Source organism: Oratosquilla oratoria, chromosome 25 (genome assembly GCF_046742065.1).
Source record: "Oratosquilla oratoria isolate Oo_2021 chromosome 25, ASM4674206v1, whole genome shotgun sequence".
NCBI lineage: Eukaryota > Metazoa > Arthropoda > Malacostraca > Stomatopoda > Squillidae > Oratosquilla > Oratosquilla oratoria.
This window is the reverse complement of record NC_134801.1, coordinates 19940843-19968342: the sequence shown is the minus strand read 5'-3', so window position 1 is coordinate 19968342 and position 27500 is coordinate 19940843. Positions and strand designations below refer to the sequence as shown.

General features: G+C 39.6%; 1 protein-coding gene across 1 annotated transcript in view; it reads left to right on the top strand.

Annotated features, from left to right (window-relative positions):
• The window catches only part of LOC143038846 (uncharacterized), an 863754-nt gene that overhangs the window by 750738 nt on the left and 85516 nt on the right, over positions 1–27500 (top strand). Inside the window, exon 8 of the mRNA XM_076208469.1 lies at positions 24923–25054. Coding sequence (XP_076064584.1) covers positions 24923–25054 — 132 coding nt within the window. The remainder of the gene's footprint in view (positions 1–24922; positions 25055–27500) is intronic.

Genomic DNA, 27500 nt, shown 5'->3' with positions numbered 1-27500 from the left:
GACTTTTTAGAATTTGCTAAAGGATTTCGTAATTTGGTAAAATACGGTGATGTCACTACCAAAGATATCAATATTAGTGAAGGTGTGCCTGGTACCATCTGCTCCAGACCTGCCAAATTATCTTAAGTGTTTCTAGACAACTTATGGTTATATATTACCTCTGAAGAAGCCTCAAAGGCGAAACCGGTCAGGAATAAAGTCTCTTGTTCTCAATCGTGTCTTTCCATTCTTACCATTCATAAACCTGCCATGATGTCACAATATATATATATATATATATATATATATATATATATATATATATATATATATAATACATATATATGTATGTATATATATATATAATTATATATATATATGTTTTGGATTGCAATAACATATAAAAGTGGTAGCAAGAGTGGCTTCTGAGGAGCGGATTGGAGGCGAAGGTAAACGGCCGTGCGTTTCTTGTGTTTATTATATATATATATATATATATATATATATATATATATATATATATATATATATATGTATATATATATATTAATATATATATATATATATATATATATATATATATATTCCGCCGCTCTCCGAAGAGAGCATTGTCCTTATATACATCAATCGTGGCAAGGTTGCCGACAAGGTAATTATTTACATAATCGCTGTTTCCAGCGAGACTAGACATAGAAATATGTTTAAATTAATATACAGAACAAGGAAAAAGATGATACATTGCTGTGTAATATTTATACAATGTGTGTCCGAATTTGGACAGGTAGAAAACAACCTTGAGGAACATTTATTATTGCGTGGCAATATCATTGGTTAGCCGTTTGGTGAATAGCTGCATGCGTTCGAGGTCATGACCTTGATAATGAACAATAGAATTGACCGCGGCCTTTGACCCTTGTGGTCCCGTGAGGTCAAGAATACCATCTCGCTCTGATGTCTGGTGCAGCGCGTACGCATGCTTCATATGTGTGGACACGTCTTCATGTAGAGCCGGTAGATGAAAAGTAGATTGGTAGGTAAGCTATTCTAGTAGCTGTACTTGTCCAACATATATATATATATATATATATATATATATATATATGTGAGTTTGTGTGTGTGTGTGTGTGTGTGTGTGTGTGTGTGTGTGTGTGTGTGTGTGTGTGTGTGTGTGTGTGTGTGTGTGTGTGTTATACGAATGTGTGATTCACTATGGCCTTGGATCACATGGTGGACTCGTGATCGACAGTTATTAACCTCCCGGATGAGAGCTCAGAGCTCGTATGACCAATCTATGGGTAACAATGTGACCTTACACGCACACACACCCCAACTCCCCACCCACAAGAGTTGGAGTAACAACCCGCAGCGCAGCGATACCGAAATTATTTCAGCCCAGGGATGGATTCGAATCCGGACCGCCGTGTGTGTGTGTGTGTGTGTGTGTGTGTGTGTGTGTGTGTGTGTGTGTGTGTGTGTGTGTGTGTGTGTGTGTGTGTTGTATACGGGTGGCTAATAAGGGTATATTACAAGGGAAAATAGTGTATTAATTTGATAAAGCGCTACAACAAAACGTGCGTACTCTTAGAAGGCGAACTAGAAACTGCGTTGCGTGGATGCAGCCTGGCTTGGCGGGAAGCACACATGACCGCATGGTTTCTTCACAAAACTGGCAGATGGAAATGCAATCAGTACAGTAATTTTGATAAATTAATATAAATAAATTTCATAGTATTTATATACAAAAGGGAAAAGCATGTACTTCCCAATCTACTCACAAGTACAATGCATGGCAATCGTACAATGCCCTTAGCATGCACGTACACCACAACAATATATATATATATATATATATATATATATATATATATATATATATATATATATCTATAAATATAAGAGAAATTCACTAGTGACAGCGACATTTATCTGGTAATTTTTATGACAGTCGCATGAAGGATTCGGGTGGCCGAAAGCAATGGGTTCGAATCCTACATGCGACTGTCATAAAAAATTTCATATATATATATATATATATATATATATATATATATATACATATATGTGTGTGTGTGTGTATATATATATGTATATACATATATATATATATATATATGTATATATGTATATACATATATATACATACATATATGTATATGTATATATATATATATATATATATATATATATATATATATTATGTATATTTACACATGATTGTTTGAATAATTTAATTACATTCACCAAGACCACGATCATCACAACCACCAGTACCACCACCATTGCCACCGCCACTACCATCACCATCACAATATTCCCTACCACCCCAGCGCTCAGCACCACCGCATCGCTAAGCTCCATCTCACTGTCTACCACCACATGTCCCCGTTATTATTACTAAGGGAAACATCATAGCCGCCACTGCCAACATGACCATAAACTTCGCTACCACCACCGGTGCAATACTAATCACACTACCACTACCCTTATAACTGCTATTTCCATTAACGCTACTGCTGTGACTACCCCTACCACTTTCACAGTCACTGTAACAACATTCACCACCAATACATTCACTGCTCACGCAGTCATTACGACCATCGTCACTACCCTCACCACGACCACAAACACCATCACTGACAGACAGCGTAGTCTAACGGCGATTTCCCTTTCCCCCCGAAGCCACCGTCCTTCCTGCCATTCGCCATTGTTTACCCGCTGGCTATTATGAAAAGCTCATTCACCCCTGTTGGTGGCAGCGGCCCATGCACGATATTACTTATCAAACCTTTCAACATGGTAACCCTCTCGCCATATTTTTTACATATTTGGGATAAGATAAAGTCTACATGGAATGAGACCCTACTTTATTCTGAGTATTCCCAAGAGTTGGAAAGATTTACGTTGTGTTAGCAAAAATGATATCTGTGAATAGTGTCTCAGGGCTGAAAAGTTTAGTGTTAGGAATATGTATTCATCATCATCATCATCATCATCATCATCATCATCATCATCATCATCATCATCATCATCATCATCATCATCATCATCATCATCATCATCATCATCATTATCGTCATCATCATCATCGTTATCATAAACATCATCGTCATCGTCTTCACCATCATCTAATATAATATCAAAGATAAGTCTCCGCGGTCCAGGGTGGTTTCGTCGATTTTGTTAAAACCCTTCAAGTGCTCAGTCGGCGTGGCAATCTGCGGACACCTCCCTGTAAACCTATTTCGCACATGTGTAGATCATCATCCTGTGCGATATGTTGTTACAGGGGACAGCTAGATGTCTGCAATGGAAGCCATATTGTCGTTATTCAAATGGAGGTTGGAGGTACGAGTACATTTGCTATTGTGTTTGCAAATTTTGATGATTAACATTATATATACTACTAATAAAAATTAAACCATTTCAAAGGTGACACATTTTAAAAATGTTACATGTCTTGGAGAGGGGGGTCTGTAAGTCCTCCGAGGTCGTAAGTTCTCCGAGGCAGTAAGCCTTTCGAAGCTGTAAGTTCCCCGAGGGTGCAAGTCATCCGAGGGTGCAAGTCCTCCCAGGGTCCAAATCCTCCGAGGGTGCAAGTCCTCCGAGGGTGCAAGTCCTCCGAGGGTGCAAGTCCTCCGAGGGTGCAAGTCCTCCGAGGGTGCAAGTCCTCCGAGGGTGCAAGTCCTCCGAGGGTGCAGGTCCTCCGAAGTTGTAACCCCTTCGAGGCTGTAAGTCCTCCGAGGTCGTAAGTTCTCCGAGGCAGTAAGCCTTTCGAAGCTGTAAGTTCCCCGAGGGTGCAAGTCATCCGAGGGTGCAAGTCCTCCCAGGGTGCAAATCCTCCGAGGGTGCAAGTCCTCCGAGGGTGCAAGTCCTCCCAGGGTGCAAGTCCTCCGAGGGTGCCAGTCCTCCGAGGGTGCAAGTCCTCCGAGGGTGCAGGTCCTCCGAAGTTGTAACCCCCTCGAGGCTGCAAGTCCTCCGAGGTCGTAAGTCCTACGAGGGTGCAAGTCCTCTGAAGTTGCAAGTCGTACGAGGTTGTAAATCCTCCAAGGTAATAAATCCTCCAAGGTAATAAGTCCTCCAAGGTAATAAGTCCTCCAAGGTCATAAGTCCTCCAAGGTAATAAGTCCTCCAAGGCAATAAGTCCTCAGTGGTCGCAAGTCCTCAGTGGTCGCCATGTTTCCTTGAACTGACCAGGAAAAAATGTCCCTTGGGTTCGGCCTCGGCCTCAGCCTCGGGGCGGAACCCCAACACGGGATCCCCAGCACGGGATTGGAGCGCGGAGCGCTGTTTACGCAGCCAAGCCCCCGGCGAAGCCGAAGCCCGCGGCTTGTTGTGAATAGATATCAAATATCGACAACGTTATGTACTCTGTTTGAGCGAGTCTATAACCCCATGGGCACTACCAATCCTTCGAAGGACTTCCTGACGTGAGCCACCACTGTTATGTACTACACTGCCAAGGTAAATGAAGCTTTCCGAGACCTCATTGTTCTTACCACATGCATGGACAAACTGAATTGTATCATCCAGTAAGCCCGCAAACGCCTGGGTCTTAGTCATGTTCCAGGAGACCTGGAGTCTAAAAGGTCTTATATCTCTGTACAATGGCTTGAGGTCTCTAAGAAGAACCTCCAACGACTCCGCAAAAAATACAATATCATCAGCAAAGACAAGGTGTTGCTAATGGTTATCCGCAACGACATTGATCGATAACTGTATCCAATACCCAGTCCATAAAGGTGTTGAAAAATGTTGGGGCGAGGGTACACACTTGCCACACTCTTGAATTAACAGGAAAGAAGTTGGACACCCCTCATTCATACTTTACAACGTTCTCTGTCCCAGAGTATAAGCCAGACACCAAATCAATAAAGCTCGCAGATGATGCACTAAGTCAAATGCATTCTAATCAACATAGGCTGCAAGAAACCCTTTTTTAAAGTCAGATCAGCTCTCCATAACAACACGAAGCGATAGGAGCCGATCGGTTGTTGATTTACCTGGCCTGAATCCAGACTACTCAGGCCTCTGCAACTTTAGTAGATGTGAACGGACCCGTGGCAGCAACAGATGGGTAATCACTTTACCTGGCACACTGAGTAGTGTAATAACGCGGCAGTTGTTGCAGTCCCGTCAGTTCATTTTCCATTCCCAAATAAGGATAACCATACCCTTTCTCCAGTTAGAAGGAATGATATTGGACAGCCAGAGAGCAGGCAGTGCCACATGCAACTCGCAGATCATGGCTTCATCTCCAGTTTTTATGAACTCTGCACTGGTGTTGCAAATGGCAGCTGCCATTCCAACCTTCAGCTTATTCAGCCTCTTTGACCTTTGCCAAAGAGAGCAGAGATTCCTCGCGTAGCACTCGTCTCCGGAACCAGGAAAAACCAATCCTCAGCCCTCTGGGTTTTGCAAAATTCAGAAGGAGAGAACTGTTATTGTTCTTTGTTCCAGAGCCGGGGATAGGGGAGGGGCTAAATAGTTTATAGCCAGCTCCCTCGGTGCCAGTAACTGCATTAAAGTCGCTCAAATCAATACCTGCTGTGCCTCATTTGCAAAACCCCGCGCAATGGGCTTGAAGATTTTGACAGGACCAGGTTACAAGCTCGCCCCCACTATAAGTGCCATTTATGTATGCCATGTACATATATCCATGATTCGCCTTCCCATACTCCCACCATCCATCGAACCCAAAGAGGGGAGAATAGGATTTGAGTGTACATATTAACCCAACAGTTCCAGGTGTCGTGGGAGAGTATATGAACCCGCCACCTTGGGAATAGGGGGAAAACAACTGTGGACAATACGGTGTTGGCCCAGGTGGTAGCTACTTGACCCAGAGAATGCCTAACCCAAAGACTGTGGACAATACGGTGTTAGCCCAGGTGGTAGCTACTTGACTCAGAGAATGCCTAACCCAAAGACTTGTATCAGACCACCCATTCGGTGTGCCTCTCCTAGTCAAGAGGAGCCACCTGTCCTATCCTGAATACAGGAGCAAAGAGGCATGTTGCTAGTCCCATTAGGATTCCTTAGTGCAACCACTACAACCACAGCACTGATACATCACCCAGTCTCCATGACTTCCGTCTCCTGGCACTGTAGGGATGCCATACACGGGAAATACGTGGGTTCGTGACCCGTAACGAGGTTGGATAGCCATTGAGTTCACTTACCCTTTTGACGTTTTTCTTCTTCCTCCATCTGAGTGTCCAACACACTCCTTACTGGCAGGTGATCAGTGGATGAGCCGGTTTAGTCGCCGACAATTCGACCATGAGACGGGTAGTGCTGGGTTACATGGTACCCATACACTAGCTGTTTCACTTGTTACAATATATATATATATATATATATATATATATATATATATATATATACATATATATATACATGTATATATATACATTTATATATATATATGTATATATACATATATATATAAATATATATATATATGTATATATACATATATATATACATATATATATACATATATATATATATATATATATATTGGAAATTGGTATGTTATAACACATTTGTAAAAGTTCACTATAAACCCACTATCCTCATATATACTTGTACCTTATCTTCATGTAAGCTTTCTGCTGAAGAGGACTACAGATAGTAGTCGAAATATACAGTTTCCCTGTATTTTCCGTTATCATTTCTCCGATAGTGGGTTTATAGTGAACATCTATTTATGTATATATGAGAGAGAAACGGGTGGGGAAGGGCAAACGAAGATGTGTTGCGAATATAATTTATTTTCCTAACGTTTCGACCAACTTGGTCTTCTTCAGAGGATGTATGTATATATGCTGGGACATTGTGACAAGTTCATGAAGGTGGAAAAAGAAGTCACGGGTCTAGTTCCGAGTTTTTCTTTAGTTTATTCCTGACTGGTTTCGCTCTATGCTTCTTCAGAGGAATGAAGAAGCACAGAGCGAAACAGGTCAGGAATAAACTAAAAAACGCGGAACTAGACCCGTGATTTCTTTTTCCACCTTCAACATATGTATATATATATATATATATATATATATATATATATATATATATATATATATATATATACACACACACACACACATATATATATATATATATATATATATATATATCCAATAGTTTCTGGTGGGACAAAGAACTAGTGATAATTCCACATTCGTCCACGTATGGTGTGATTCACCTTGGTCTTTGGATCACGTGTTGGACTCGTGATCGATAGCTATTTCCCTCCCGGAAGAGAGCTCAGAACACGTATGACCGATCTATGGGTAAGGCTATGACCTTACACGCATACACACACACCCAACTCCCCGCCCACGAGAGTTGGAGTAACGACTCGAAGCGCAATGATGCTGAAATATTTTCAGCCCTGGCCAGGATTCGAACTAGGTACCAGTTTTGACTGCGCGTTGCAAGACGAGGATCCTCGTTTGAATATAGAACCAACAGGGTGATTTCTACTTGATATGGGATTCTGATTACATAGGGGATGTTTTATATATCTTCATCGAAAGTTGCGTATTATCTTAGGGACCTGGGGTTTCGGAGCCTTTTACCATCCGACTATACAAGTACAAAATTTCCACCAATTGTTGTGGTCAGTATTTTTTTTTTTTTTTCAATTAGTTTACCTATACCCACAGAGTTGCCTTCACAAGACAACCCTGGATGGATGAGACGAAGGGAACGTCCACGGAATTCATGGTTGGGGCAAATGATTGGACCTGTCGAGAGCTGGGAAGGATGATGTATGGGAGTTTGCTCAGAGAAACTGTGGAGATTGGCGCCGGTGCGTGAGTGATGCAACGCGGTCCCTGGCCTATATCCCCAATTAATTATGATGATAACCCCTTCGTTACGGTGGCCTATGCTATAGATTTTTGATTTGGGAGTAAAATTTCTTTATACAGTTGAGTTGAACTTGTCCTTGGTCAGTCTAGTTCGTCATGCAAGATCCTGCGTTCGACTTAACTGCATAATAAAATAATTCGACGTTTTTACAAGATTGAGACAGTATATCTTAATACTAAAGGGATTGATTGCTTAGTTTATCAATTCAGTAGAATCACCTGATAGAAGTCACAACAAATGTACAAGTCTGGAATAATAATGAAAGAGTGAAGTACCCTTTCAACCTAGATTCTATCCTTTATTTGATTTGTTTTTATCTTTTTATTCATTTATTTTTTGCTAGTGCCAGACGATTGTATTCAGCTTAGGTACACTCAGAACAAAACAGTTTCAATCACTCGAGATGAATCTCTTAGACCTACCCACCCCTTAGATCAGCGTTCCCTAACCTGGGGTACTGAAATAAATTATAAGGGGTGCTGGGAAGTGATACACACAAAAATCACATTGATATATATGTATCATTGATTACTCAGTTGTGCATATTTGACTTTTTCCATGCTATTTTATTTTTCTAGGGTGTTCTTATTTCTTCTATAAACAATATTGCCAATTTGTTTCAATTCTAAAGAATCAAGAAAATAAATCATCAAGCAGTACACCACTTTCTTTTATCCTTCTAATAGCAAGATAGGGGTGCTGGGCTGCTTAGACATGACAACATGGTGTACTATGGTCGGAAAAGGTTGGGAAACGCTACCTTAGATAAATTATACCGTCTGGGTCTGACGAGAACAAATTCTGTAGAAGACACCATGAAAACACAGGTACGCGGTAGCTTAAGCTTGATGACGTGTTATCAACAACAATGGACAAGAGTTTAACACCTCTTATTATAAGGTATTGGTAATTGATAAAAATAATCTTAGATGTAACCAAGAAAAAGAGATAAAACCTGGGAATATAACCAGCATTTTGCATCTATATTTTGAGTGAAATGCACAGGAATTGATCACCTTCCTATCACTACATATACATGAAATTCAGAGTTCTGTAAATAGCGGCCCGAATCCGATATAACTTTATGCTTAATTTATTTTTAAATTTCTGTTCCTGTACGGCCAACAATTAGATTTAATTTCCCCAAGTTCGTCACCAGCGGGCCGTGTAATCCCATCCATTAATTCTATTTTTACGAATCTACCACCACAACCACCACCACTAACACTACCGTCCGCACGACCTCAGTGTCTTGGATCCCGTTAACATCACTTCCACCACCGCCTTCACCAGCACCGTCTCCACCCAGAGCCTTGCACGTACACCTCATTGCCTCCTCCTCCTCCAGCCCAGCCGATACTTGCAGGGGCAGCGGTAAGGCTTCACGGAGCCGAACTGATCACGGTTCTGGGCCAGTACGCGGACATAAAGTCACACACTCGGGCGGAGAACACCGTCTCCCGTCTCCCGAATGCGCTCTTTCTGGATCGGGGTCAAACGCAGTATCGACGTGGTTCTCGTGAATCGTGAAGCATGGGTCAGTGGCGAGAACTACCTAGTATTTGTCCCATTACCTGAACGTGATTCAACCGTTGTTTCGCGGGTTTGTTCTCATTTCGAACGTGAAAGGGGCATGAAGGACAACCTCGGTGTAACGAACCCTGGTCTTGATCTACTCAAATAACGAGGATCCCACCATGCAGTGGTTTTGATGATCATGATAATCAGTGACTCATTGTAGTTGATGTTTTCTATCAGAATAAGTGATTCAGTGAACAGTGTCTTTGTCATACTGCGCTCTGTCTAATCCGGTAATTCAGTGTTGGTTAGAAGTGTTGCAATGTTGACGATTCTATTGAAAAGGGTAGTAAATCTGTGAATTCATCTTTAATTATTCAGTATTGTTGATGAAATGATCAGTATTGCAGTGAGTATAATTGTAATTTTGCAGTGTCATTATCCTGTGGACCAATGTTGCTGAATTTATGGATCAGTGGTACAACGCAATTTGTGTAATTGTGGAATCAGCTTTGCAGTGTATTTTATTCGGAGGTAACCATATTGCATTACTAATCGTATTTATGCAGTGTCTTCGTCCCGTTTTTACAATCGTTGACCAACCGTGAGAAAAAAAAAAATCCTTTCTTTAACACCTTCAACACGTCTTGTTCTGGTCAGTACAAGACGATTCTTAGAACTTGTGGGGCGAGTTTGTGACAGGAGGATGACTTGATCGACCATGACCTCATAAGAACATAAGAAAATACGAAAAGAGGAGGCTGCAAGAGACCATAAGACCTACACTAGGCAGTGCCAAATCCTTTGCCAACTTTCATCCTTATCCATAAAGTTATTTAATCTTCTCTTAAAGCAACCAATTATTTCAGCGCTCACTGCATTGTTACTAAGTATATTCCTTTCGTTATCCACTCTGTTGGTTCTTGTCTGTTTCCTTCTTAATTCTAAATTTACCCAATTTAAATCTAACCAGACTAAAATTATATAAAGTATGTTGCTATGTTGAAGAGACAAAGATCGTACAGAAGATGTGATGGCAACATTGAAACCTCTTGTCATTATTTATATTAGGACGAAGAAGCTTTATAGTCTTTCCGTGCTTCTCTTCTGCTTCTCTTTATTTCCAGGTCCTTCATTTCTGCTTCGTACGTGCCTAAATCACTTGGCTTCTGCAGAAGACGTGATAGCAAAATTGAATTCTCTTGTCATTGTTTATATTAGGACGAAGAAACTTTACACGTCACCCATAATCTTTCCGTGCTTCTCTTCTGCTTCTATTTATTTCCAAGTCCTTCATTACTGCTTCGTACGTGCCTATGTCACTTGGCTTCTGCATTAATGTCATTGCCCTCCGATATGCTTATTCTATTCTATGCTTATTCTGTGACGTCTCTTTATGTCTCCTGTACCGCCAAACGACCTCTCTCTTTGCATAATGATTCGTTGATATGATTTCCTCTTCACAAGTTCCTGATTGTCTCTACTTGATCAGTTCCCCTTTGCTTTGAAGCTTCTTGATTTGTGTCAAAAGGAACACATGCAAATATGACATTTTCATTACGTTTTATCCAGAAATTATTTCGTTTATATTCGAGCCGCGTTAACGATGGTTTCATGTTAACACATTTACCCTTCCTTTATACAAAGAACTAATTCTGCGAGGAAGTAACATGTATTCATTTTGTTAATTTTTTACTTATGTGATACTGAATCGCGATATTTTCTGAACAAAAAAACTGCGCAGTTCTTCCTGAGATACAACAATATTCTTTGCATGAGGATTTGTAATACCTTGGTTAGTTGTTTGTTCCTTCATTTAGACTTGTTTCTTTCTCTTTTATTTATGGGTGTTGGAGGGTTTGCACACCGAGCGAAGAACGTTAGATAGATATTGTACATAGCTATGGGCTGTCACCTGTTGAAACGAGAGAGGCTCATTTGCATTTCTACCCAGATCATCAGGTTCCGGATTACAAAGCGGAGAGCGGGAACAAGGATTCAATTTTTGTCATCGACAATAGTCTCACTACAGATATTCTAGCTCTGTGCTTGTTTAAGATCTTCTTTTTCCTGAATGACCTCTTCTTTAACACCAGTTGTTCCTAACACGGAGTCTTGATGTATCATTCAAAGTCAGGCAGAAATGTGTTGCGTTTCTTATGCCATCACTACACGCACAAAAAGCGACTTTGTCGCTGCTCTCAATCTCGAACATTTTAATTAATCCAGTGTTTGATGTGATCATTTCCGCTATATGCATAATGTTTTATGCATAGAGACAACAAAATATTATTCTCAAATTAAGAATGATACGAACATATTTGTATAATTAAGCAATTTGAAAATAAACCTTCATTTTGGTGCGCTATTGAAATCAACTTGAGTTTTCCACAACCTATGATTAGCGAGTGAGCCAAAGGTGGTCTAATTCCCTAATAACAGTGATCATTTTCCAAATCTATTCGTCAGGTGGCATACGTTCCCTATATGAAGCCCTAAATAGACTTGCGTGCAACGAGCGATCAGTTTCACTTCTCATAAGAACATAAGCTTTTGTGATTTCTGTGACGCGATCGTCGTAGAAAATGGAAATTCCGCGTCCTCTTTAGATCCGGAATAGTACCGTATCGCTTGACATGATTTTATTCATTTGAATAATGATCTTGTGCAAAATGGAATTTTGATACACTCAGGATATTTTAGCCCAAAATCATTTTTCTAGTGACGAAAAAAAAGCGTCTGGTATCTGCTAGAACTAGATTATTTAAGTACACTATCATCACTTGGACAAAATGTAGTCGCACATTTGTAAAATTATAATCACGAAGAATCCACAGTCGGAATAAAAGGTAACTTAGAGGAAAGTATGGCTTCTATATTTCGGTTAATAGAAGAGGGCTATACATATTAGCCGAAATATAGAAGTTATACTTTCTTCTAAGTTTCCTTTTATTCCGACTGTGGGTTCTTCGTGAGTACACTGTCATGTTGAAGGAGCTAATGTTAGAGTCTGAGATATGTACATTTGTGTAAAGCTGTGCCAAAAACGGAAACTCGAAAATTTCTAACATCCTATTAGATGTTGTTCATGCTGATTACAGGCGATATTAAGGTACGTTTTGGTCGGTACGATTATCGCTCAACGATGATCGTCCATAGTTCAACGATAATCGTTAAACGATTGCCTAGAGCACTAATTCTTCGTTTTTTGAATGGGGTTGTTTTGTTTTGAGCTGCAAAGAACAAGAATGATAATTTCAACCAAACCTACCAAAGCGTTTACCCAAATATGATACCAGGTATGGTGAACATTTACCCCCATTTGCTGTGGTAGGCTAATAATCATGAAATTAATCGTACCTAAGAAAACATACCCTTATCCAGCAATGATACAGACTTGGGACGGAAACCACAGACACAGAACGCGTTAGCCCGAAGGGCCAGCACGCAACAGCTATTAACTAGACAGTGTGTCAGTGAGTGGGTTAGTTTCGACTGCGCTTTGCAAAACAGACTCACGTTCGAATCCAGCAACTATCGATTACTGTTATGTGTCGTGGAAGTCTGAGCAGAAAGAGCAAAGGTGACGACCTTGGTGGAAGCTAAGCGCCTTCTGGCGTAAGCCCCTCGCCTATTATGCAGGCAACTACACCGCGCACCACACAACTGTCACATGGACTGCACGGAAATCGTCAACAGTACCATATGTCGACATTTCGCATTGTTGACGGTGTCTGTCGCCTGGAGGGGAAGTTCCGCCATTCCTGTTGCACCCGCCAATGACGCGGCATATTTTGTCACAGATCTTTGTGACAAAGTTTCCGGGTATCGCGGATTGGTTGTTAGATGGCGTCGTTCAGGTGCAGGTCCAAGGTTTCTTTTTGTGCGCCCGCGAAGGCGGTTTCTGTCTGTGAGGTAAAATCATCTGGCTGTGCTGAAAAGGTAGACATAAACCGTCAGTGGTAACGAAAGGGTTAATCAACATAGATTGAATAATTTTGCTATAGAGGCGGTTTCTCGATCTATAACCTTTTTTGAAACGTCTCGCCTTATCTGTCGGTCCTGTATCACCTCTCTCCAGTCTCTTAGTTCCATTCCGCATATCTGCACATCTTCACCAACACAGTTCCAGTTTTTTCTTGGTCGTCCAAGTGGTCGTCGTTAATTGACTACTATTGAGCACTTCTTTCGATCATCTGTCTTCTTCCGTCCTTGCAACGTGTTAAGAAAAAAAAAAAAAAAAAATCAAAGTGGAACATGTTGAAAATTTACTCCTCACAGAAGGGAATACGGTGGTATTCTTAAAAACATCTTTCCTTTCCAAGGATTTATATAAGATTTGTATAAGGAAATATTGATATAAGGAAAGATTTTTTTAAGAATACCACCGTAAGATTCTTACGTTGGTATTCCAAGAAAAAATACTTCCCTTTCAAGTATTTATATAAGATTTATAGAAGGAAATATTTATATAGGGAAATAATTTTTTAAGAATACCACCGAGAATCGCGTATCTACAATCGGAAAACCACTGATGATGATATCCGGTTCCCTGGAAATATATAACTGAAATTGGCATCAACCTTCGAAGACGTAACGATTATCTTCCAAATCACCTTAACTTACATTCTCTAGAAAAACGATGAGTGCGGGGTGATGTAATAAGGGTATTCACACGAATCAAGGGCCTCAACAAGGATGATGCAGCCAAGGTCATCATATTAAGACAGCAGGACAGGACTCGTAGTAACGGATTTAAATTGGACAAATTTAGGTTTAAGAAGGAAATAGGAAAGAAAAGGTTTAGCAACAGTGATTAACGAGTTGAATAGACTTAGTAACCATTTAGTGAGCGTTAAAGCAATCGATTGTTTTGAAGGAAGGTTAGATAACTTTATGAGTAGGAATGATAGTTGGTAATGGATATGGAACCACCTAGTGTAGGCCTTATGGTCTCTTGCAGTCTTCTCCATTCTTATGTTCTTATGACCAGCTTCCCTAGGGTTTGTCAAAATAACCAAAAGAAAATGTCCAAATCACAGCGTAAAGAATGTCTGTGCCCTTCTCTCCTCCTCCAACGCTTTTATCTTTAGGGACAGCATTGCACCTAAAAGATGTTGTCACAGAAGTGGTAAAGGAAATATTCAAGAAATGTAGTTGATCGGAGGACTACAGTAGTAACAGTTTAAATAAAATCAGCATTATTTCTTTCTGGTAAAGATTAGTCCCCATTTATAAAACAATACTGAGTGATCTGAGCCATTGCAATGTTACTAAAATCCTTAAAATGGCTACTGCATAAAATATACAATCCTTGTCTCGCGGTCTGAGGATGGCACAGACTGAAATATCGCCATGGATTGAGGTCTCATCGTCCTCCCGAGCTATTTCCTGACACTACATGTTGGCATGGCATTTCCGATGACATAACTAACGAGTTATTGTAAAGCTTCCGTTCAGTGACGTTTGACGGAACTGCATTGGCACCTCACCTTGCGCTGCCATTTTTCCAGGAAGGGATGAAGTTGGTATTACGTTTCGTCGCGTGGACATTGTGCAAGCCAGTCTCATAAGTTTGCTAAATAACATAGGGGTGAATGTGCAGTGGTGTTGATATATGTTTAGTCATATCTCCTGATAGATTTGAAAGAAGAATACATATACATATACTGTATACACATACACACACGCACACATATATATACGTGTGTTTGTATGTATATGTTTATATATATATATGTATATGTATATGTATATATATATATATATATATATATACATAGATATATATGTTTCATTAAAAGTGATGGCTAGTTGTGCATTAATAATTTTCTTAAAGGTATTTTCCATGTACCTTATTAAGGATTTGTTTTCCTTTGGGAGGAAATTTATGACTTGGCTGTATGTAGTCATATTAGCGAATATGACTACATACAGCCAAGTCATAAATTTCCTTCCTAAGGAAAAAAAATCATTAATAAGTTATATGTAAAAATACATTAAGAAAAGTATTAATGCACAACTAGCCATCACTTTTAATGAAACATGCATTAGAGAAAACTCCTGCCCAAATACACTGACAATATATATATATATATATGTATATATATATATATATACACACACACATATATATATATATATATACATATACATATATATGTATATATATATATACATATACATATATATATATATGTATATGTATATATATACATATATATGTATATGTATATATATATATATATATATATATACATATGCATACATATATATATATATATATATATATACACATATATATGCATATATATATATACACGATGGCAATAAGTTGGAAGTCTAAAAGGAGAGAGGCTGGAGGAAGTGGATAGCTTTAGGTATTTGGGTTCGCTTGTGGTAGGAAAGGAGGGAATGGAGGTGGAAGTAAATTGTAGATTAATAAAAACAAGTCAATGCCTTGGAAGATTAAAAAGTGCTATGAACAATAGGCAACTGGGAATGGATGTAAAGAGGAGATTGTATGAAGGAGTGATTGTGCCTACGGTATTATATGAGGCAGAGAAGAAAAGTTTAAATGTGTTTGAGATGAAATGTCCGAGAAGTATAGTAGGGTTTACAAGGTTGGATAGAATGCGAAACGAGGTGAGGAAGAGAGTAGGAATGGGAAAGGAGATGGCAGATAGGGCTGATGAAGTATTATTGGGATGGTTTGGACACATGGATATAATGAGTGATGAAATATTAGTAAAAGAGGTGTGAACGGCAAAGATGGAGGGAGTGAACTTAAGGGGACGACTGAGGATGAGGTGGATAGATGAGGTAAAGGGGGCGTTGAGAAAGAGGGAAATCTGTTGAGCAAGGGAGGAAGAAGGCAGGAGATAGGGATGAGTGGAGAGTTGCTGTGTATAGATTATGCTGTTATGCAAGGAAGAGAGGGGTGGGGGTGGGGTGTGTGAATGATATCATGACGCAGTCCGAAGGGATTTCTCCCCGTCATCTCTTTTTCTGCATGAGGGGATGGAGAGTTGGGGGTCGCTGATTAAATGAAGCGGCCTTGCTATGAATGTACCGTATCTTGGTACATTGTTTCTGACCTAGGTCATACTTCTCAGACATTTCATTTCAAACATATTCAAACTTTTTCTGTCTGCCTCTCTTAATTTCAAAGTCTTTGCCCCATATATTGACGTCGGCACAATCACACCATATAATCTCCTCTTTACATCCATTTCCAGATGTCTGGAAATGGATGCAAAGAGGATGCATTTTTGTATTTTCTTATAGAATTTAAAGACGACTTGGTCCTTCTTACCTATTGAACGCTGACATTTTAAGAGTTTTATAACATTGGGTTATTTTCACTAAAATCAAATCCAACTTTGCTGGAGTACCGTCACTTCTACATACTGTTTCTTTGACCCACTTAGTCATTACCTTGTTCATTGCTATACTACCCCATAATTCTTCCACTTCCGATAATTTCCCCTCTCCTCACTATTCTCTTCTCTACGATCAAATGCTACCTCCAAGAATGTTAATTTATTTCTTCCCAATAACTTTTTCCATGTGCACAGCTAAACTCAACAGCACTTCTGTGTATTCAGCACCTCCTCACGCTCTTAAATGGGACCTGGGACACTGCAAAATCTTTTATTGCTTCCTTATGTTGCAATTTTCATGTGTATTGCCCCAACTTTACCTTTCCCCAATGTCGCCTCGTTTACATTTGTTTGTCTTCACTGCCATCCTCAGGTGGCATAATCGAATGTGAGCTGGTCTCGCGGTCGCTTAATCCTGGATTCGAATCTCGCACTCCCCTGCCCCAACGTTCCCTTTAGCGCATAATAGGGCAAAGGTGGCGGCTTCGGCTGCAGCTATGCGCCTCCTGGTGTATGTCCCTCACTTTCTGTCATCGTGTGGGAAGATCGTAGGTGTGAATATCTCTCCTCTATTCCTTCGCCACACAAACTATAATTTCCATCTGTTCTTCTATCCCTTTCTATTTCCTCTATTCTCCTCTATTCCTTCGCCACTAATTATATTTATACTTTCCGTCTGCCACCGGAGCATCACTACTTCTGTTCAGCTTCATCTCACCGAGACAGCTTAGATTTGATTCTCATTTAAACAATCACTGATTTCTTGGTTGACCATCATCGTGCCAATGACGTGAGTGCATGCCACTTTTAAATTCCTCAATCTTGTCTTTGTTTCTTCCTATCCTTACCTCTGATTCTCTCTTTCGGCACCATTTTCTCGGTTTCTGGTCTGTCACTCAGTAGAATTGCCTTCGTCTGCTCCCAAAGTTAGAACTTTAATAACAAAACAACAACAACAACAACAACAACAACAATAATAATAATGATAAAATAAAAAATAAAAATAAGATAGAAATTATGAAGAATATCGTATTCAACGCTGTGTGCATATATATATATATATGTGTATATATATATATATATATATATATATATATATATATATATATATATATATATATACATATAATGCATATACTATATATATGTGTGTGTGTGTTATATGTATAGATGTAGGTACATATTTATATACATTCATATATATATATATATATATATATATATATATATATATTTATATATATACAAATATGTACATACACAGGTACGTACATATATATGCATACGTACATGCACATATACATGGATGCATACATACATACATACATACATACATACATACATACATACATACATATATACATGCATGCATCTGCACATAAATATATACATACATGCATACATATATACGTACATACATGTACACACACATATCTATTAATCTATCCATATCACAATAGGCTTGCATGCCTTCATAAGGAAGGTAGCTATCCAAAGGATGTACCCACCGCCATGCTTCCTACTCCCATCTGTTACCCATTTAAGTCTTCCTTTATCTACTTGTGAATGAAAGGCCATCCTTGTGACCTAGCCACAGCCTGGGTCATAATAAGCAACGTATCAAGATACAGTATATCCATAGCAAGGGAAGCCGCTTCACAAATTCGGTTACCCTCCCTCCTCGTCTTCTCATGCGGAAAAAGAGAAAACGAGGAGAAATCCCTTCGGACCGCGTCTATTTGTGTTACATTCATAATCATTCTCCATTCTTACCAATTGCTTGCCATTCATTCCCTGTTCAATATTCTCCTTTTATTATAAACCCCCTTTCATCCCATCCATCCATCTCATCCTTGATCTTTCCCTCAAGTTCACTCCATCCACCTCTGCCTTCCACACCCTTTTTGCTATTTTTTCCTCATTCATTCTTCCCAGCTTCCATACTTTTCAATTGTCTTTGTACCTCATCTTTTTGTTTTCCCTGTCATCATTTTCAATTATCTTTTTACCTAACCTTTTTCTTTTTCCTATTATTTTGCTCACCAATCACAGTAATTTTCTCAGCTCTTCCTATTGTCATAACCAATCACTCCCTAATCTCCACATTCGACAACTCTCTGAAATACTCAACCCATCTTCCCTTACCGCCTTCACTTCCGTTAACATCTGTTCATCTGCACCCTCTACCTTTTCCGCGCTACCTGGCCCACCCCCTCACTCTCCTCACTTCCTCCCAAAACATCCTTATATTATCTTATTATTTTCTTTTGTCTTACTCCTTCTCCATTTTACATCTGCTCCCCTCTTTGTCTTCATCACCCTACGTTGTGTTTCTCCTTTTGTCTTCTTGTAGATCTTATATCCTTCCCCAATCCTACCCTGCGACCAGTCTACTCATATTAGATTTTTCTTTTACTGCCTATTCGTCCCATCATTCACTACATATGTGCATGCAAAAATTCATACACACATCCATACATATACATATGTACATACATATATACACACATAAATACGTACATACATACAAGCATCCGTACATACATACATACATACATACATACATACATACATACATACATACATACATACATACATACATGCGTACATAGATATATTCATACTTGATTAGGAATCTGATTTGCAAAGCGTATTTAAAAGAACCGCAACCCTCAGAGATTTGTTCATAACAAGCTGTAATCCTTTTTTCTTTTCTTTTTTTTTGTACACTTTGCATGACAAAATGGTAACAGACTCTACTCCTAACAATGAAATCCTGAGAGTTAGTATTGGTACAATCATGTACACATAAATACATACATACATACGCACATACATAAACATACATATGATGTATACTGAAACATTTCAGATCCTAAACACTCAAATAGAATACAATAAAATATAACGGAAAAGGATACCAATTAAAACGGAAAAACGTGACAGCATATGAACAGCGTCGCATAAACGGGGTTCCGTATACTCCTTTGTTAATACCCCCTTTGCTACTAGAGGTGCCACGATGATGGAAAAAAGTAACATGGTATAAGCCAGAATTGAATAAATGTATAGATAAGGAAATAGATAAGTATATAAAAATCAGTATTAAATATCTTCGTTACCAGAAGGACTGTTGCCATCATAATCGATCGTTCGAGGTTGTTTTTAATACATTAGGTGAGGATTTGACCATTGTGTGGCAAGATTCAGGTTTATGTCAACACGGCTCGATGTTACGAGTTTGTGTTTTGTTTGGCCAAAGGAAGGGTGGTGCCCCGCAAACTCCCATCCGCTCTACCACTCGCCCACCTGCCCTCGGGAATGACAGCTGGCGGGTGCACGAGAAGTAACCCTCATCATTTACATCAAACTCGCGTCGATCAGAGGCAGGTCGCTAGTGTCCGGGAGAACTTTACGGCCATGAAGAAATCCAGTGTTGCGTTTGACGGTTTCTGTAACACCACGTTGCCCCTAGAACACTGCTCTACTGACACCTGGTGTGAGAATACTAAACCTTGTTCCTTGGGACACCCGGGATCCACGAAACTCCGTGTCCGGGTGAGATGTACAACGCGGGTTCGGCTGTGGTGCGCGACGCCAACTGACGGTTCGCCAGCCATCGTGGCCATACGCGTCAATCGTGTCGTTCGAATTTCACGTCGCTGCGCGTGACACGGCCAAAAGTCGTGTGTCACGTTAATCATGGCAGCATTCTTTATTGCCGACAGAGAGACAGAGTGAACGTAGTTCAGTGTTTTAGTGGAGATAAGGAACATTTGTACAGTGCACGAAACGAAGATGCGACCCGTCCAAGAACGCCTGATGGAGACCACTTCCGAACACACACAAGGTAATGAGCAAACGTGTACACTAAATAGGTCTTCCGTGTTTGCAAAGTATGGATGGCTTACAAAGACTAGAAGATAAACCTAATAAATCGTCCTTATCCTTAGATGCATAGGAAGGTATGTGTGTGTGTGTGTGTGTGTGTGTGTGTGTGTGTGTGTGTGTGTGTGTGTGTGTGTGTGTGTGTGTGTGTGTGTGTTTCACCTTGGTCTTTGGATTACGTGTTGGACTCGTGATCGACAGCTATTTCCCTCCCGGAAGAGAGCTCAGAGCTCGTATGACCGATCTATGGTTAATGCTATGACCTTACACGCACATACACCCCCAACTCCCCGCCCACAAGAGTTGGAGTAACGACTCAAAGAGCAGCGATACTGAAATAATTTCAGCCCTGGGCAGGATTCGAACCCAGTACCGCCGGTACCGCCGTACTGACAGTCTGGGACTCTACCAACCGCGCCACCGTGTGTGTGTGAGTGTGTGTGTGTGTGTGTGTGTGTGTGTGTGTGTGTGTGTGTGTGTGTGTGTGTGTGTGTGTGTGTGTGTGTGTGTGTGTGTGTGTGTGTGTGTGAGAGAGAGAGAGAGAGAGAGAGAGAGAGAGAGAGAGAGAGAGAGAGGTAGGGAGAGAGAGAGAGAGAGAGAGAGAGAGAGAGAGAGAGAGAGAGAAAGAGAGAGAGAGAGAGAGAGAGAGAGAGATAGAGAGGAAAGGAACAACACTCGTTGGATCCTGTCCCCTACTCCCCAATTCATTATAACTAGCCTCAAATTCATGTGTGTGTGTGTGTGTGTGTGTGTGTGTGTGTGTGTGTGTGTGTGTGTGTGTGTGTTCGTGTGTGTGTGTGTGCGCATATATTTATCAAATTATATTTATCTAATAAATATATGGAGATATGAGATCTATGCTCGTGAGAAAGGAAACTTGAAAATAGTAAGAACTTTCGTGTATCACATCCTCAATCGGATTATAGATTTACAAGGATATAAGTGTGGTTTAGTATACAAACATAAACGAACACAGACAAGAGGGAACAAAAACATGTACAACGTAGCGATTTGGAGAGGTGCATGACCTCACCTCCATCAATCCACCTTAGTACAGGGCATTTCATATAACACTAGACATTAATAAAGCTTTTGATACCATCTCCTGACACAATCTCACAAACAAAATATACAAGACAGACATGCACAATAATACCAGAAGATGACTGACCAATTCTTAGGCAGCTAGAAATGCCTGTCATATAGTGACCAATCAAAGTACACCAGAAACATCAGAAGCGGAGTACCTCAGGGCTTCGTCCTATCCCCCGTACTCTTTAATCTATGATGATGATATGGTTTAACGTCACAAACTTCCCCCTATCGGAAGGCTATGACGGTGCCCCTCACAGAGGACTTTGTAGCGTGGAATTTGATAAACCATGCCCTTGGTTCATCTTCGCCGGTGGCAGGATTCGAACCGCAATCCCCTCGACCTTCGCCGCAAGTAACGACGCCCTAACCCGTTCAGCCAGCACGATATACCCACACTCCATACCCCAAAAATACACATCTCTTCGTACGCAGATGACATGATAATTACATGCACACACCGTTACACAAACAAAGCCGCTGAGATACTACAGCCATACTTGGACACAAAACCTAGTTCGCTAGAAACAAACTCAAAATAGCCCCACCACCAAATCCACAGCCACACCTCTCACCAACTGGACAGCAGAACACAAATACCACACCTCTTTATCAACAACACTTTCATACCACAGACACATTCACCCAAGATTCTTAACGTTACATGCAATACATCCATACCATTCAAACAACATAAAAATAAAATTCACACCTAGAGTCAACACGCTTAAATCACTTACAGGTACAACAATCAGACACATCAAAGAAACTACCGCTACAGTATACAAACAATATATGCGATCAGTGATGAGTTATGCGAGCTTCGAATGGGCCCTTAACCTCGCTAAGACACATTACAACACCCTGGAGACTATACAGAACAAATCCCTAAAGATAATAACGGGCTGCACAAATACAACACCTACACACCATCTACACCACTAAAGTTCTCAAAGATAAAGGATCACCTTGACATAAGAAGCATACAAACCCTTACCGTAACCTCCAAAACAAAGCCCACCCACTACAGTACATGACAACAACAACAACAACAAAAAATAATAATGATAATAATAATAATAATAACAAATAAAATAAAAACCACACACAAATAACTCTTCCTCCACAGCCACTAAAAAAACACACAAAAATACCGTACACACATATACTCTCTTCTCTTCCTTCACAGCCACCACACATCCGCATCCAAAAGTATATCCATAATCTTATTGTTCACTGCGCCATCAACAGTCTGAAAGACAACGCACTGCTAAATGCCAGACCCCCTGATATCCATCCCTCTGAATCCTCTCTCCCCCGAGAGGACAGCGTCCACCTGGCCAGGCTGTGCTACTGCCGCTATCCACCTCCTATAAGTTATCAGAAGCGGCTGGATTACCGCATCGGGGATAATTGTCCAGAATGTAACACTTCACCCCATATCATACAACACATTATGAAGGACTGCATTATGCACAATTACGCTCGCCAACAATGCGACATATACTCTATAAAGAATATGTGGGAAAATCCAGTTCCAGCAGTGGTGGTCCTTAGGAAGACGAGACTGCTCGGCCAGTCTAAACAACAACAACAACAACAACAACAACAACAGCTAGGTCAATCTGGTGGTTACTTCTTAATGATTAAACCAGCCAACATCTAAAATGTCCATAAATCATATCCATCGTTTGTGCCTGAGGTTAATCATGATTCAATTACATTTCTCTCAGGCATTCTCCTGGACCTCGCTATAATCTTAGCCTTTGAACAATCAGTGTGATGATTGGTTAACGCTCTGTGATGAAATAAGACATTACTCTCATGGGCAATTACCTCACTATTTCTATGTTCAGAAATCTTTGTTTCCAATTTTTTTCCCAGTTTGTCATAAATAAAACTCGTCACAGGCATGATTGATATGTATGCAACAACCACTTTGCTTTTAGAGTATTCTGAGTGGAGGTCCTCTTGATGGTGTTATCATATTTAGAAAAAAAACAACAATACTTTGACATTCAATTTCTTAAGATTTTTCTCAACTCCAAGAAAGTTTTCATACAGGAGAACCAGAGTCATAAGGTTGCTTTGATTGTCTAAGTATGTTTCTAAACAAACGCTTCTTGACGTTGTTGTGACACTGGCTAAGATTGTCAATGGGATACTGTAAGCTTTCTCTAATATTCTGGATGGTTCTAATATCTCCATAAAAATAAGAAATAAAAACATATATATTTTTAGATTAATGTGATGATTAGAATAATAAGGAACATAAGACAATATATTTGTTGATTTTATATGGAATCCAGCCTTTAAAATTCCCTTTTGTCTAATAATTTCTACGTCTAAAAAGGAGCAAATAATTATTATCTTTCTTTTCATGGGTGAACTTAATGGAAAGAACTAGGTATTTAAGTTTATCGAAGAATTCATTAATAGGTAAGTTTTGGAGTCAGAATGAATACATATAAGTATATATGTATATATATATATATATATATATATATATATGTGTGTGTGTGTATATATATGTATATATATATACATATATATTTATATATATATATGTATGTATATATATATATATATATATATGTATATATGTATATGTATATATATATATATATATATGTATATGTATATATATATATATATATATGTATATGTATATATATATATATATATATGTATACAGTATATATGTATATGTATATATATATGTATACAGTATATATGTATATATATATATATACATATATATATATGAAGAAAAAAACACTGGGAAATAAGCTTAGTCCGAACGTTTTCGTCTATTTAAGACATTATCAAGGAATACAATAATGTCTTAAATAGACGAAATCGTTCGGACTAAGCTTGTTCTTTCCCGGTGTTTTTTTCTGCATATTATTTTCACGTGTGCCTCGTGAATTACTGCAATATATATATATATATATATATATATATATATATATATATATATATATATGTATATATATATATATATATATATATATATATATATATATATATATATATATATACAGTACATGTGTGTGTGTGTGTGTGTGTGTGTGTGTGTGTGTGTGTGTGTGTGTGTGTGTGTGTGTGTGTGTGTGTGTGTGTGTGTGTGTGTGTGTGTGTGTGTGTGCGGATGTATGTGTTTATATATATCTCATTTCCTTTTTCTTTTACAGATTACGGAAGTGAGGAGGAGCCGGAGTCCCTAGATGAAAAACCCGCCACCAAAGACACCTTCACGTCGTCCGATTTGGCCGACGAGGGCTTAGGCGACACTGATTCGAGGTCGTACTACACCGAGGAGCAAGGTCAGTTCTTGTTGCGCACACTAACACATACGATCGTCCGGCGGACTTGATTTTTTTTTTTTCTTTCTTTTTAAGGCTATCGACTCATAATGTGGTCATTAAGCCTGGTTTGAATTTGTACAGTCTCGACGTTGTTATTATTATGTGAACTTGAATAAGATGACGGGCTTTATATTCTTTCGTCTGAACTGGTTAGTTACGACATCATGGGTAATGTGTACCGTCCGTAAGAGATGGATTAAATTAGACTTTAGATTTCTTTGGATTTAATTGATTTCTCGTCCGGCATGACATAAATTATACTCAATATTTTATTACTTTGTACAATTTATAGAACAATCACTGTCCAGTAATGTCGTAACACATTAATAAATACACTAAAAATCCACTGTTGATTGGATATAAGAAAAGAAGGGAAATAACGATTTCCGTATATTTCGACCACATGCTGTGATCCTCTTCAAGCGGAATACCGTATTCCGCTTGAAGAGGATGACATCAAGTGGTCGAAATATACGGAAATCGTTATTTCCTTTCTTTTCTTATATCCAATCAATAGGGGGGTTTGTAGTGTGTTTATAGAACAATGTTACATTTAGATGTTTTTTACCTTACAAGGGCCATCCTAGTATGTGGCAATATTATTTACAATATATAATTTGATTATGATGAACATATAATGGTTTGACCAAGATTAGCAAGTCGTCCTAATTGTGCCAAACTATTTTATTCGATCTTATTTGTGGGTTCACAACAAGACTGGCTTTCGGTCATTTGGGATCTCGTTTTGTTAACAATATACTGCGTCACAGTGTAGAGGTGGGTTATACAACGTTACATTAATGTATCTGAACCTGAAAGCGTTGATGCTAGGCTAACAGAATATGAGTTTTTATGTGGTCAGCTCAAGACGATCATTCTTATATAGACAAAACATTTCAAACTTGATGGAATAATTTCGACATAATTTTAAATGAAATGAGACAAAAGGCTGACGATTTGTTAATCACAAGAAAATTTGTAAAACGTGACCATGGGTTAGCGAGTATTTTTCGAGATGAAGAAATAACTTTCAGACGACGCAAGTACCGAGGATAATGTAACTGATCAAATAAACTCCTTCCTCATCTAAAATTTTTCTTAAATCAGTCTCGAAAAAAAATACCCTTTGAAATAGTTTTTGAAACGCAGGCCATCGTTATTTCTGCTATTTGCTCTTCCTTGATCACTCCTACTTTTATGTTTTTCTTTTCTGTTTCCATCATTCCTCCTATTTTCCTTTTTCCCTTTGTCATAGGTTATACTTCCCCTCACTCACTTGAATATTCATACTTCCATTGTGTTTGGTCTCCTTTAAATAATCATTTATCTGTAACCCTTGTGTGTGTGTGTGTGTGTGTGTGTGTGTGTGTGTGTGTGTGTGTGTGTGTGTGTGTGTGTGTGTGTGTGTGTGTGTGTGTGTGTGTGTGTGTGTGCGCGCACACACGTGTGTGTATCTGTGTCTGTGTGCGTGTGTATGTGAGGGGCGATAGGAAAGTGATCGTGGTTGATATTAAGTTAAAAGGGATACCTTTGTGCCTCTATTTAAGAAGTTCTTTCAGGTGTTGCATGGCACATGAAATCACGTGATCCGCCACCGTACCTTCCATCCCTGGTGCATTATACCCCCTCAGGTAGCTTCATGCCGAGTCTTTGTGATACGTGGAATGTTAGCGGGACTCGCGTCTTCCGATGCAGATCCTTGTGTACAGTACGAGTTCGAAGTCAGCTGTACGTCTGCTGTATCATCGTCACGTCTGTGTTTCCCTTCTTCATCTTCTTCTACTCCTTTTCCTCCTCCTCCTCCTCCTCCTCTTCCTCCTCCTCCTCCTCCTCTTACTCCTCCTTCATCATATCAGGAGAAGCCTGGAAAAGTGGTGAGAGGTAAGAGAAAGGAGTAAAAGAATGGGTATGTTTCAAGAACAAAATTGCAAAGTGTGCAGATGGTATGCGAGACGAGAAGAACGGGAGGGCACAGAAGAAATGGAAGCGAATGACGAGGTCGAGGTGGAGGTAGCAGAGAAGGAGCAGGTGTCTGTGGACAGGTTGCAAGGTAGCACAAAGGAAACATGTGAGAGGTGCTGTGCACGAAGGGGAGAGCAGAAGTGAAATAAGGTGCAGAAGTACAAGTAGAATGGGGTAGGAATTTGACATAGACTTCAACAACTTTTTTTATGGTTTTAACGTCACAAACTCCCCCTTGTCGGAAGGCTAGGACGGTGCCCCTCACAGAGGGCTTTGTAGCGTGGAATTTAATGAACCATGACCTTGGTTCAACTTCGCCGGTGGCAGGATTCGAATCGCCATCCCCTCGACCTTCGCCGCAAGTAACGACGCCCTAACCCGCATAGCCAGTGAGCTTCCAACGTACCTATGGAAAATTTGCGACAGTAAGAACAAAAACATC